A 13,947-nucleotide genomic window follows, 5' to 3' on the forward strand; every position below is an offset into this window, starting at 1 on the left:
ATGAAAACATTTTAAAAATAAATAAACAAAATTTAAAATAAATAAACGGATTAATGCATCGAAGGCTATTTTCATGACAAGATTCAATTAAAAATGTAAAAATAAATAAACAAAATTTGAAATAAATAAACTTGGGGTTGTAAAACTTCTAAAGTTACTATGGAAGCTTGTATCCCCCACAGAATAAAACATTTTAAAAGATAATGGCGACTTTTTATCTCACAATTGCGAGTTTACATCTTTATTTCTCAGAATTGCGATATAAAGTCAAAATTGCAAAGTATAAACTCACAATTGCGTGATATAAAGTCAGAATTGCGTGATATAAACATGCATTTCTGAGAAAAAAAATCAGAATTGCGAGTTCTGACGACTTGTGTGATATAAACTCGCAGCTGCGAGTTATAAAGTCCAATTCTAAGGAAAAATGTTTTATTTAGTTTATATCTCACTCAATTCTGACTTTATAATTCGAAATTGTGACTTAATATCAGGCAATTCTGTGATAAAAAGTAGCAATTACCTTTTTTTAAATTTTTTATTCTGTGGCGGAAACAAGCTTCCATAGGTTTCCATTTCTTTTTGGGGGAAAAACTTATATTTTTAAAATTACGAGAGCTTTTTTTATTGCTTGTTCAAAATGTAAAGGAAAAAATAGCAACATGTAAGTCTGTATTGATTTTGAGATTGCTCTGGGTGTTCCCCAGATAGTTGTTGAAGAGAACAGTGAAACAAGATCGAGTAAATGCAGTGAAATGTGCAGTTTCAGTCAGGCTTTCTTCACACTGCACACAAACCAAATGTGCTCTTCAAATCTGATCTTTATAACTGACCGTCCTCAAGCGACCAAATCAACTTTTGTTAAGAAGTCGGTGTTGTCTGTGTACATTTTTGGCATCATTATGACAGAGAGAGATTGAGAGTGGCAGCCGTGGTACTAAACGGGTAAGAGACATTACTTTATTCTGACACTTGAGAGCATCCCAGCCAGATAACTGTCCTTGAGATGAATGGGAACGAGAGTGGAGAGCTTTCTCCAGGTATTACATATCTCTACGGGTCAGGTGACAAAAAACTAAACCCATTTGAGACGGACATGCCAAAAAAAGACTGTCTGAACAAACAAGGTCTGACAGATTAAACGAAGAACAGCTTCTGGGTTGTTTGTTCAATTATTTACCTTCTGGATGATGCAAAAGAGAAATGTGCGGGTGCGCTGGGGGAGAAGGTCCTGGGACTGTCCAGCGGACTGCTTCCTGTGAGGTGGACAGAGACATGGATGAGAACGACACCTGTGGACTGAGACATCGGAGCAGATCATGTGATCAAGGGTGAGCGCTCACCTATGTGTCCCGGTAGAGGAGAGTGAGGCCGAGGAAGAGTGGGCGACGTACTGGTCAGGATCAGACTCTTTCGGTTACTGGTGCGACAGCTGGAAAACATACAACACATGATCATGACACTCGGCAAGGGAAATCACACACGTTCAGAAGGAGATATTAAAGAAAATGGACAACGATTAGCTTGTATCTAGTCTGCATATAAATATATTTTTTTAATATAATTTATTTTTACACACACACACACACACATATATATATATATATATATATATACATTTATACTGTATTTTATATATATATTATATTAAATATAATCTTTTTGCTATATATAGAAATTATATATATATATACATTCCTAAAATATATGTAATAAATTCTACACATTTTATATATATATAAAGCCTCTAAAGCAAAAGCCTCTAAAATTACATATTAATAGTCATTTAAGTGAAATTACTGAACTTAAATATACGAGTTTGATAAAAATGATCATTCTAGAAGAAAATTTCAGATGGCACTTAGAGGCTTTTGCATCTGAACTCTTCATATATATATATATATATATATTTTATATAGGCTATACATTTTATATATATACATATATTGTATATAAACATTCATAATCTCAAAACAGAGTTTCTAACCTCAGAGAACTGCTGAGACTGAGGAATAAAGTTACAGCGACTGAAGCCGAACACGAGGGACAAACAAGAAAGTGAAATGTCATGCTGCCACGGCAACAAAGCCGACAGCCTACGCGTGACAACCCAGCCTTGCGATTGGCTGGTTAAGACTTCATCACGTCCAATAACACTCCCCGAGACACAGCTGGAGATGACAGCCTCATGTAATGACATGATGCAATCATCAGAAAGTCCATTTGCGTAGTGTAAAAAACTTGCTCATCACTCCTGATCTAGATGTGTGTGAGAGTGTGTGTGTGTGTCTCAGTGAGTACTGACTGAAATCTCCAGTGATGCTCCCATTTTATCCCTTCTGATCATCTTCTCTCTTGTTCTCTTTCATCTGTTTATTAGTTCCTCAGGCTGCATTTCATTCTATAGATCAGCATGTGTGTGAGTATGTCGCAGAAAACACTAAAAAATACAGAAATGCACTCATGAAACCTGTCAGGAACTGATTCAGGTCATTTTTAACCCCAGAATCAAAATAAATAAATATGTTTTTTTCTTAAAGAATATATCTATTTGTTTAGACTTTTGGAGTTTCTTTTAATGTATGCATATTCTTGACAAACATATAAGATATATTATACACAGCCACTTATTTAGGTACACCTGTTCAACTGCTCATTAATGCAAATCTCTAATCAGCCAATCACATGGCAGAAACTCAATGCATTTAGGCATGTAGACACGACCAAGACGATCTGCTGAAGTTCAAACTGAGCATCAGAACGGGGAAGAAAGGTGATTTGAGTGACTTTGAACATGACGTGTTTGTTGGTGCCAGACGAGCTGGTCTGAGTGTTTCAGAAACTGCTGATCTACTGGGATTTTCGTGCACAGCCGGCTCTAGTTTACAGAGAACGGGCCAAAAAAGAGAAAATATCCAGTGAGCTGCAGTTCTGTGGGAGAAAAGGCCTTGCTGATGCCAGAGGTCGGAGGAGAATGACCAGACTGGATTGAGCTGAGGGCAACAGTAACTCAAACACACTCATTACACCCGAGTTCTGCAGAAGAGCGTCTCTGAACATGTTGAACCTTGAAGCAGAAGCAGAACACACACACACACCGGTGACTCTCCTGTCAGATGAGAACAGGAAACTGAGGCTACAATTCACATGGGCTCATCAAAATCAAATATGAATAGATTGGAAAAACGTTGCCTGGTCTGATGAGTCTTGATTTCTGACATTCAGATGGTCGGGTCAGAATTTGACGTGAACAACATGAAAGCATGGATCCATCCTGCCTTGTATCATCGGTTCAGGCTTCTGCTGGTGTAATGGTGTGGAGGAGATTTTCTCGGCACACTTTGGGCCTCTTAGTATCACTTGAACATTGTTTAAACACCACAGCCTACCTAAGTATTGTTGCTGACCATGTCCATGCCTTTATGATCACAGTGTATCATCTTCTGATGGCTACTTCCAGTAGGAAGTCACAAAGCTCAAATCATCTCAAACATTTCAATGAGTTCTCTATCCTCAAATGGCCTCCACAGTCTCCAGATCTCAATCCAATAGAGCAGCTTTGGGATGTGCTGGAACGGGAGATTCACATCATGGATGTGCAGACGACAAATCTGCAGCAACTGAGTGATGATATCATGACAATATGGAGCAAAATCTCTGAGGAATGTTTCCAGCGCCTTGTTGAATCTGTGCCATGAAGAGTTAAGGCAGTTCGGAAGGAAAAAGGGGGTCCAACCCGGTACTGCACTGTAAAAAGTGAATAGTTGGATCAACTTAAAAAAATTACTTCAATTGGTAACGCCTAAAGAAATTAAGTTTTCTCAACTTAAATTATCACGTTTTATTGTGAATAAAAATGTGATAATTTAAGTTGAGAAAACTTAATTTCTTTAGGCGTTACCAATTGAAGTAATTTTTTTAAGTTGATCCAACTATTCACTTTTTACAGTGTAGTAAGGTGTATAAGTGTATAGTTCGGAAGGAAAAAGGGGGTCCAACCTGGTACTAAGGTGTAACAAATAAAGTGGCCGGTGAGTGTATAGTCTTTTTTACTAAATTAATTATCTATAAATTATTAAATTGGCAGGTAAACTATGTGATATGTTTGTGTATCAGTTATTAGTGAGATTACTTTTACGCCATTGAAAAAAAAAACTATCATGAGAATCCCTATTGAGAATGAGTAATGAGTAAAGTAAACCATGCAGACGCATCAAATGCTCTTTTTTTCATGTAAAATATCATTTCTTTCTTGCGGTTTAGTGGTGAAATATGACCTGGACGTGTTCTTGACAGGTTTGCTGAGATTCTCCCACGCATGAGTCCGAGTCTTTGACTGGGTCTGATCAGTATTCATGAGCTCTTGTTTCTGCTCCATATAACTTTGCAACTAGTTGTGTGCAGTGTAGTCTGCTTATGCTTTAAACTCACACTGTGTTTGAAGCTTACATAACATCTTAAATTTACATTTCTCTCAGTAAAGAAGTCTGTCTCAGTAGAAGTGCTCTAGATTGTGGTGTTCTCCCTTCATAATACAGTATAATCCTGTGGCTATACTTACGTACTGATTCTGTAGTGAGTAATAACTGTGCACAGCAACTTCAGAAAAGAAAACGGCAGTCTAAACCTCTCCAAATTAATTCCCACAAATGAAATGTGCAGTATCCACTTTAAAAGGATGACATCTCAAGAAAACAGGACACAATGTGAGGGGAAGAGATTGACCTTTTTAAAAATGGAAACAGTTGTCAGACTGAATGCGATTCTCTGCTCAGCTTCAGAGTCTAACGCTCGCTGACAAGAAACCACACTGTAGCAGAACAGACGAAGCCCATGCATTCATTGTGAAATATTTAACAGAAGCGCATTAGCATCTGCAGGAAGTAATGTAATGTTCTTCCTCCAAACCCCCTGTGTGTGTGTGAAAGAGAGAGAGAGAGAGAGAGAGAGAGAGAGAGAGAGAGAGAGAGAGAGAGAGAGAGAGAGACAGGAGCGGAGATAAAACGTCTAATTTGCTTCTGCATCTTGGTTTCACTATCACACACACAGTATCACAGATCACAAAAAACATGACTTTGTGTGAAAATTTCATAAAATTATTTCCGCCTGCAACCACAAGCTTTATTTTTAAACCTCTCACTTCTCTATCTCTATCTCTCTCAGATGAAGAGATTACTTTAGTTTCAGTTCAGAGATTACAGCTATAAAGAGGCAACAAGATACCCTCAACTGTAAAAAAAAAATATATAGTTGGTTTTACTTTGAGTTTTTGAGTTCATTGAAATCAAAATTTTGAGTTAATACAATGAAGGAGTTTCTGTTTTTGAGTTGGAGTTTTTGAGTTTCTGTTCAATCAACAGAAACTCAAAATATTATGTTATCTGAACCACATAAATGATCTAAGTTGATTTGACAAAAGAAAAAAATTTAATGAAACAAATGAACAAATGAAAATATACCTTATAAATTAATAACTTAAATTTAATTTAAGAAAAAATTAAGAAGAGACTTTAAGTTAAATTATAAGATTTTTAATGTTTTTTAATGAATGTGACTGCTTTTACAGTTATTTATTATTTTTATTATTTAAAGGTTTTTTCTTTCTTTTCTTAAATTGAATTTGAATTCCTGATGCTATGAGGTTTTCTTTTCCAAAATTGTATAAATAAAGGAGTGCAAATAAAAAAAACTTGAATTGCTCTCTTCCCATCTCTCTCTTTGTAATTATAAAGATTTATATATTCTTTACTTTATAAACAGAGTGAAATTATGACTGATTTCACAGTTATTTATTGCTTTTATTCCATGAATTGATTTTTTGATATATGAATTTGATGTAACAAGGTGCTTTTCCCCAAATCTTATTATAGAGTTAAATTATAACTGCTTTCAGTTATTCATTATTTTTTACATAAAATACATTTGTAGTTTTTATTTATTTAATTAGTTGAATAATTTCAATTATTATTTCCTGATTTTTCCAAATGTGTATAAATTAAAGAGTGTGTCCTCCATTCCTTTCTCTTTTTTTGCCCATTTTGCTATTACTTCTCTCTCTCTATCTCTCTCTCTCTCTCTCTCTCTCTCTCTCTCTCTCTCTCTCTCTCTCTCTCTCTCTCTCTCTCTCTCTCTCTCTCACTGTGATTCTCATTTGTTAATTACGTCTGGTTGAGAAATGACTTTTCTAATCACTTTTGCTCTTTAAAACAGAAATGAACCTCCTAGACCACACCGTTCAATCTCTTTTGTCAAATACTGCAGTGAATATCACTTCAAATCACTTACTACATCAGCAACAACGGAAATATTCAAGAAAAGTCTGTTAATACGCTGACCAGCATGAGTGAGATCATCTAAAAAAAAGTCAACAAGAAAATTAGTAGTATTTATTAATATTTTTAAACATTCGGTTTTTGCTTTAGATCATTTGATACGTTGTTTTTATTATTTTTTGGAAACACTTTATCATAATGTTTTGTTTGTTAACATTAGTTAACTACAGGTTAGTTAGTTATTGCATTAACTAATGGATCTTATTGTAAAAGTGTTACCATTTTCTCTTTAGCTGTAATTTATTTTTTACTTCAGTTTTAGTCATTTTCTTTCTTCAAATTAAACTTATTTCAGTTAGATGACAAGGCGACATTTCTGATTTTCTAACTCTGATATTTATATTTTATATCATCTTTATTTCAATTAAAAAAACAGGTTTTTTTTCAGTTTTAGTTAATAACAGCACTGCCATGAACTAAAAGAGCAATCTTTGGCAGAATAATAATATTAAGTAAACATTTGTCTGAAGAGAAGGATGGAGGTCTGGACGGATATGGTGCGCTATGACTTTCATATACTGTATCTGGAGACAGGAAGTGTAATATAGACAGGATGTGTTCATATTTCTGAAACACAAAGCATGACTGACAGGCCGATGTTATATCCAGGTTCTGAGGTAATAGTCGAGAGAGGCAATGTGTGTGTCTGAGTGCGTATGCTTGATCTATTCTGGATCTAAGCTGCATCCAAAGAAGCCAATAAATCAAAAACACCTCACACACACACACACACACACACACACACACACACACACGTGGCCACCCGTGGCCACCCGTGGAGAAATCAACAGGGTCTGATGCTCTTCGGATGATGCCAATCATGGATGGAATTATACAGCACCAAAAATAAGACACACACACACACACACACACACACACCAGCCACAATAACACTGGCATTTAGCAGCACTAACCCATTTATCAAACTCTCTTTCATTAACTCCCCTCGCCGCTTCTCTATAAACAGACTGTTTTCAGTGTTCGCGAAGCGAATCGCTTCAATAGCAGAGAGAACATCTGATTTATCCTTTATATGGCCTCCGCCACGCCATCAGGAGGAATCATTGTTGGTTTCTAATGTTCAATTCATCAGGAAAAGCTCATCTAAACACTTTCAAATCATTTCCCATGCAGGGATGTCAAAACAAATGAAAAAAAACATTTTCGTATTATTTGACTGGAGGAAAGCACACATTTCATGGTTTCAAGGGGAACTATTAAAGCTGCATTGAAGAATCTGACTGCAGTACGGTCTGAAATGTAAAAAATAATAAAGCTGGAGATGTAAGTCAGCCATTGCATTCGGTTTGAAACACTAGAGATCAACAAGCTGCAACTGTTAAACAATGAAAACACAACAAAAGTGTGTCCATAACCTAATTAATATTCATTAGATCACCATTCTCCCTTCCACAATGTCACAAATTACATATTCATTATGTAAAACTTAAATAACTGAATAGATATGCTATTACCGAAAGACGTAATCTTCCATGGGCTATGTTAGCAGTTTAGCTAGCACATTTTTTTTTGCTAACACATATCAGTTAAAGTGTAACTTGGCCGATTTTCGACCCACTTTGTACTGTTACAATGTCGGTAGTGTACATGAACAATGATTACTCGTTCTCCATGTTACCTGGACAAAGAAATTCAAATGTATTTGACAGCTCCAGGGCCTTCATGAAAACTACAGATTATCCTTCTGCATTTTTGTGTCCCCGCCCACAGACAGTAACTCGAAAGCGGGTTATTAACAGAAGAGTTATTGTAGGTTTATCAGTGAAATCATTTATCATTGGTTTGTAACAGTGTTCTCTCCATGTTTACGATTCTTTTCCCAGACAGCAACATAGTGTCGGCCCAGATCCGGCCCACATCTGGTACGCATTGAATCCACATGTCCCAGATGTGGCTCGGATCTGGGTTGCAGTCTTTAGCCACTGACTACAACACGCTGGACACCTAAAGTAACTCACTCCCGATAAACGTTTACTCGTTTACGTTTACTATAGGCAGAAAGTTTTAATGAAAGCCCATTTTGCCAGCAGTGAAATACCCTACAGTTACCATGTCAAGCTCCAGAAATAATTTAAAATCCTGAGGTTTATTGTAAAGTTCAACGAAGGTTGATAATTTAACAAAACTGGAGACTGACTGTTAGTTCATCCATGCTATCAGAGTCGTCGACACGTGGCTTGCTATAAATGTCTCTATTCTTTAGACTAGCAAAAGCACTGAATCTGTTTATACACACCAATAATCAGTTAAAGCTGTTAAATCCCACCAATTTCACACGATGCTTCACCCACATAAGATCACGCTTTGCGAAACGAAGCTGCTCTTCACAGGAATCTCAATGGCACGACAAGACTAGTCCCGTGTGGTGAGCTGATGTCATCCGTTACCATAGCGACCGCTTATACACAACGTAAAGCAAAACGTCCACATCATTCACGGCACATGACCATAGACTGTAAGCACATGACCTGTCCTCATGATAACAGATCGCACCTTTAGAGAGTCAGTCCCATCCCAGCATTGGTGAGCAAACACAACAATACGTGGTGTGACTAGGTGAGCTTGTGTTGTTTGTTAAACAGATCGTTTCCCCGCTGAATGAAGTCTGTCATCACAAGGTGAAAGGGTTAATTCAGTGGTTGCCATGGAGAATGACCCATCGAGCTCCCCAATTAACACCTGCTTAGACTCTCAAAGGACACAGAGGAACTCCCATACAGACTAATCATCACATTTGAGACTTCATAGGCCAGATTTACGAACAGCTTGCGCCAGTGCAAACCCTCTTTTGGCGTTACAAAACTACTGTCAGGATTGACAAGGAGTGAAAAATTAGCGCTGAAAAGGCGTGGACAGTTATTTTTTAGGCTGACCTTATTGCATATGCATTTGTAGGAGTTTCCCTTTCAGACGCAAAATTTATGGAAGGAGAATATTTAGGCTAAAAGAATCATGCAAGGTGATTTACTAAGGTTTATTACTTATTTAGTATTTAGTATTTATTTACTAAGGCGCTTTATAGAGCTGGTAAGTCCCGCCCCTTCCGCTAACCCCACTGGACCTCTAGGTTGAAAAATCGTCAATGCAAGTGAATGGGAGAAAATAATTATTTTCTGGTCCCGTTTGAATTTTGGCATGAATGTGAACATATGTTGTCTGTGAATTTTTTATATAATTTTTCATGTAAAGAATGCTACAATTTAGCTGGTAGAAGTTTGATACGGTTAGATTTTGTGTGAGAGCACTTTGTGGACTACAACTCTTCGCTGCTTTCACCGCGAATCTGAAGAAAGAACAGCCCATTTGGTTTGAATGGTGACATTTGGGTACAAAACACACAGGTATCTCGATCTGTCTCCATAGATAATAGCAGCATTAACACCGTGATTTGACAAGTGGAGGGAAAATGTGTTATGGGGTGACGTCACATAGGCGACATGTAGTCTTTCTCGTTATGTCTTTTCCACAACTGCTAGCCAAAGAATCAACAATATACTGTCAAACTCGTAACATGAAAAATTGTATAAAAAATTCACAGACAATATATGTTCACATTCATGGCACAATTCAAACGGGATCAGAAAATAATTATTTTCTCCCATTCACTTGCATTGACGATTTTTCAACCTAGAGGTCCACTTGGGGTTTTACGGATGGGCGGGACTTACCAGCTCTATTGGAATTGACCAACCGGTAAGCCCCGCCCCCCTTAGTTACTGTTACTATCTCAGACAAACAAACAGAGTTGCTAACTGTCTTACAACGACAGCTGTCAGTGTGAAAACCTTGTCCCAAGATGTTTTTGATACATTTTGGACACAGAAGGACAACCTCTTGTTGAGGAGCATTCATGTGGGACTTAAATATGCCATGGAGGGATATATAAAATATTTTTAAAAAAATATGGTGGTACGTAACACGATTAATTTGAAAGCGAGGGTTAGATCACAATGCAAGCGGAAGAAGCCTCATGTTACGGTCGTCACGATCGTTTTTGACCTACTGTACATGACGTGAAAACAGTTAACGTTAGCTATTTAGGTTTGTACGTTAGCATGGACTCAGTAACTTTAATTGTAACTTAATGAGAGTGACAACCAGAAAATGAACGTTTTTGTCTTCATTGGGATTTAAAGGTCTTTGCACACTGAGTCCAAAATTCGCGTCTGAAATTTTCGCATGTAAAAAAATAAATACGACCTCACGTTGTGTCAATCCCGCTTTCACACTGCCTCCGAAACTTTCATCCGCCATAAAAATATTCGGATCGGTTTCGATTTTCTGTGTTTTTGCACATCCGTAACAAGCATTTGAATGGTGTTTTGACAATTCAGAGCTACCGAATGACGAATACGAAAAAACGCATACGGAAATTTCGAACTCAGTGTGCAAGGACCTTAACAACTAATAAACCCAACATACGCAACACACTCACACAACACTAGCTTGCAGAGCAGCAGTCAATTTACTAATGCAATCAGGTCTGCAGCTCAGCAGCGGGACAATTAAAGCTGACTACTTTATCACCGGTTACATTTCTCATCTTCATACAGTGTGTCTCCAGAGCTCCCTCTCTCATCATTCATCTGCTGTAAAGAGCAGCATGACTGGCCACTAACAGATGTTGTGTTTAGGTGCAGGTGTGCTGTTGTCCCAACAAGACTGTGCAGTTTCTGCTCCCCTAGTGTAGTGTCACCAAATAGAGTCACAAAAACAATGACATGCTTTAAAACTAGGCAATAGGATGTGGGTACTAGAGCAGATACTGGTGTGCACGCAGAGAAGGAAAGGAAGAATAGATGAGTGTGAAGATGAATGGGTGAAGGAGAGGTTTAGAGGTGAATGGGATAAATATAGACTCTGATGGCAGTGGCTCCTGTCTCTCCTTAAAGGAGGACAAAAAGGACTGTTAAACAGGATGACCGAACGGATGTCCTGGTTTTACAAGGTGGGTCCCAGTGTCCCGACAATTCATTAAAAAACTAAATATGGCCCCGTTTCAGATGTTAGACTCACTGACTTCAAATTAAATATCTGCAATGTCCTCTAGTATCTGGTATCATTTTTTCTTTCTCAGCTGGATGACATTGCAGAGGAGAAAAGATACACCTGTGTTCAAATTAGGGATTTGCAATTTTTAAATAAAATAATATAAAATTGTGATATCTAAACTGGGAATTGTGAGGAAAAAAATGTGAATTGTGAGTTATAAACTGGGAATTTTGAGTTATAAAATGGGAATTGCAAATTATAAACTGGGAATTGTGAGATATAAACTGGGAATTGAGAGTAATAAACTGGGAATTGTGAGAAAAAGGTTAGAATTGTGAGATATAAACTGAGAATTGAGAGTAATAAACTGGGAATTGTGAATTATAAACTGAGAATTGTGAGAAAAAAGTTAGAATTGTGAGTTATAACTGGGAATAGCGAAAATGGTCAGAATTGCGAGTTATAAACCAGGAATTGAGAGTTACAAACTGGGAATTGCAAGAAAAAAGTCATAAACTGGGAATTGGGGAATTTAAATGTTTTCATTCTCAGCTGGATGACATTGCAGACAAGAAAAGATATCCCTGCATTCAAATTAAGTATTTGCAATTTTTAAAAAGTATATATAATAAATGCTGTGCTTGGAAAGATCAGCAGCATGGGGTAGATCAGTAATGTCAGGTTCACATAAAAGTTTAATTCCTAACAGTATTGGCGCATTGAGCAGTTTCACTGGGATTTAGGTAATGCGATTAATTAAATCCAGCATGTGGGCTGTATTTATTATATAACAACTATCAGATAGATTAAATTTAAGGACAAAATTTAAAAGTCAGTTCAATAGATAATTCTCTGCACGAATTGAAATATAGTCGCCCCTAATGCTGCAAGACCTCAAAAACACTAACAACAGCAGCGCTCGTGTCTGAGCTCAACTGAATTGCATGATAAAATGGTCTGAAACAAAGCTAATGTTGATAAACCTAATTGTGTGGATTATGTTCATTTGATTGTATACATCAATTTCTTTATAATAGCAATTTAATCTCTTGATGACAGAACAATTATTGTTTGTGGACAGTAATGACAATTAACTTAGAGTTATAAGTTATAATTAATTAAGTTAATTGAGTTACAAACTGGGAATTGCAAGAAATTAAGTCAGAATTGTGAGTTATAAACTGGGAATTGTGAGTTATAAACTGGGAGTTGAGAGTTATAAACTGTGAATTGCAAGAAAAAAAGTCAGAATTATGAGTTATAAACTGGGAATTGCAAGTTATGTACTAAGAATTGCGAGTTATAAACTGAGAATTGCGAGTTATAAACTGAGAATTGGGAGAATAAATGTCAGAATTGTGAGATATAAACTGGGAATTGTGAGATATAAATGGGAATCACGAGTTAGAAACTGAGAATAGCAAGATATATACTGTTAATAGAAAGTAATTGTGATTTATAAACTGGGAATAGCGAGTTATAAACTGGGAATTGTGGGTTATAAACTACGAATTGCGAGTTATAAACTGGGAATTGCGAGTTATAAATGGAATAGTGAGTTAAAAACTGGGAATAGAAAGTTATAAATTGGGAATAGCGAGTTATAAACTGGAAATAACGAGTTATAAATTGGGAATTGAACGTTTTAAACTGGGAATTGCGAGTTATAAACTGGGAATAGCAAGTTATATACTGGGAATAGAAAGTTATATACTGGGAATTGTGAGTTATAAACTGGGAATAGCGAGTTATAAATGGAATAGTGAGTTAAAAACTGGGAATAGAAAGTTATAAATTGGGAATAGCTTATAAACTGGAAATAACAAGTTATAAACTGGGAATTGTGAGTTATAAACTTAGAATTGCAAGTTATTACTGGGAATGGGGAGTTATAAACTAGGAATAGTGATTTATAAACTAAGAATTGCAAGTTATCAACTAAGAATTGCGAGTTATTAACTGGGAATTGGGAGTTATAAACTGGGAATAGCGAGTTATAAACTGGGAAATGCGAGTTATAAATGGAATAGTGAGTTAAAAACTGGGAATAGAAAGTTATAAATTGGGAATAATAAGTTATAAACTGGAAATAACGAGTTATAAATTGGGAATTGTGAGTTATAAACTTAGAATTGCAAGTTATTACTGGGAATGGGGAGTTATAAACTAGGAATAGTGATTTATAAACTAAGAATTGCAAGTTATCAACTAAGAATTGCGAGTTATTAACTGGGAATTGGGAGTTATAAACTGGGAATTATAAAGTGAGTTATAAAAAATGTAAAAAAAAAGAGAAAAAAGTCAGAATTGTTAGTTATAAACTAAAATAAAGTTAGAATTGTGTCACAATTACCTTTTTTTCAAATTAAGTTTTTATTTAGTAGCAGAAACGAGCTTCCATACAAATCAGTGGCTGTCATCCTGGGAATCTCTTTATGAATGAATGTTCAGGATTACTTGTCCTCAGATGTTTATTCTGTCATCTAACTGATTCCTGAACTCTCCCGCATCACAGGATCAACATTGACTCATAATCTGACAGATTATCTGAAAGTCGCCGTCGCCAACAAACAAGATCACGCCACAATCAACCTGTATTCCT

The 13,947-nt window shown here is 36.4% G+C and overlaps 1 protein-coding gene across 3 annotated transcripts in view; it reads right to left on the reverse strand.

Annotated features, from left to right (window-relative positions):
• mast1a (microtubule associated serine/threonine kinase 1a) overlaps positions 1-13,947 on the reverse strand; it is a 56,818-nt gene that overhangs the window by 25,909 nt on the left and 16,962 nt on the right. For all 3 annotated transcript variants that reach the window (XM_079858774.1, XM_079858773.1, XM_079858772.1), the window contains exons 3-4: positions 1,344-1,432; positions 1,181-1,256 (exon numbers count right to left, since the gene is read on the reverse strand). In XM_079858774.1, coding sequence (XP_079714900.1) covers positions 1,181-1,256; positions 1,344-1,432 — 165 coding nt within the window. The remainder of the gene's footprint in view (positions 1-1,180; positions 1,257-1,343; positions 1,433-13,947) is intronic.

The sequence above is a fragment of the Squalius cephalus genome, assembly GCF_949319135.1.
Source record: "Squalius cephalus genome assembly, chromosome: 2".
Classification (NCBI taxonomy): domain Eukaryota; kingdom Metazoa; phylum Chordata; class Actinopteri; order Cypriniformes; family Leuciscidae; genus Squalius; species Squalius cephalus.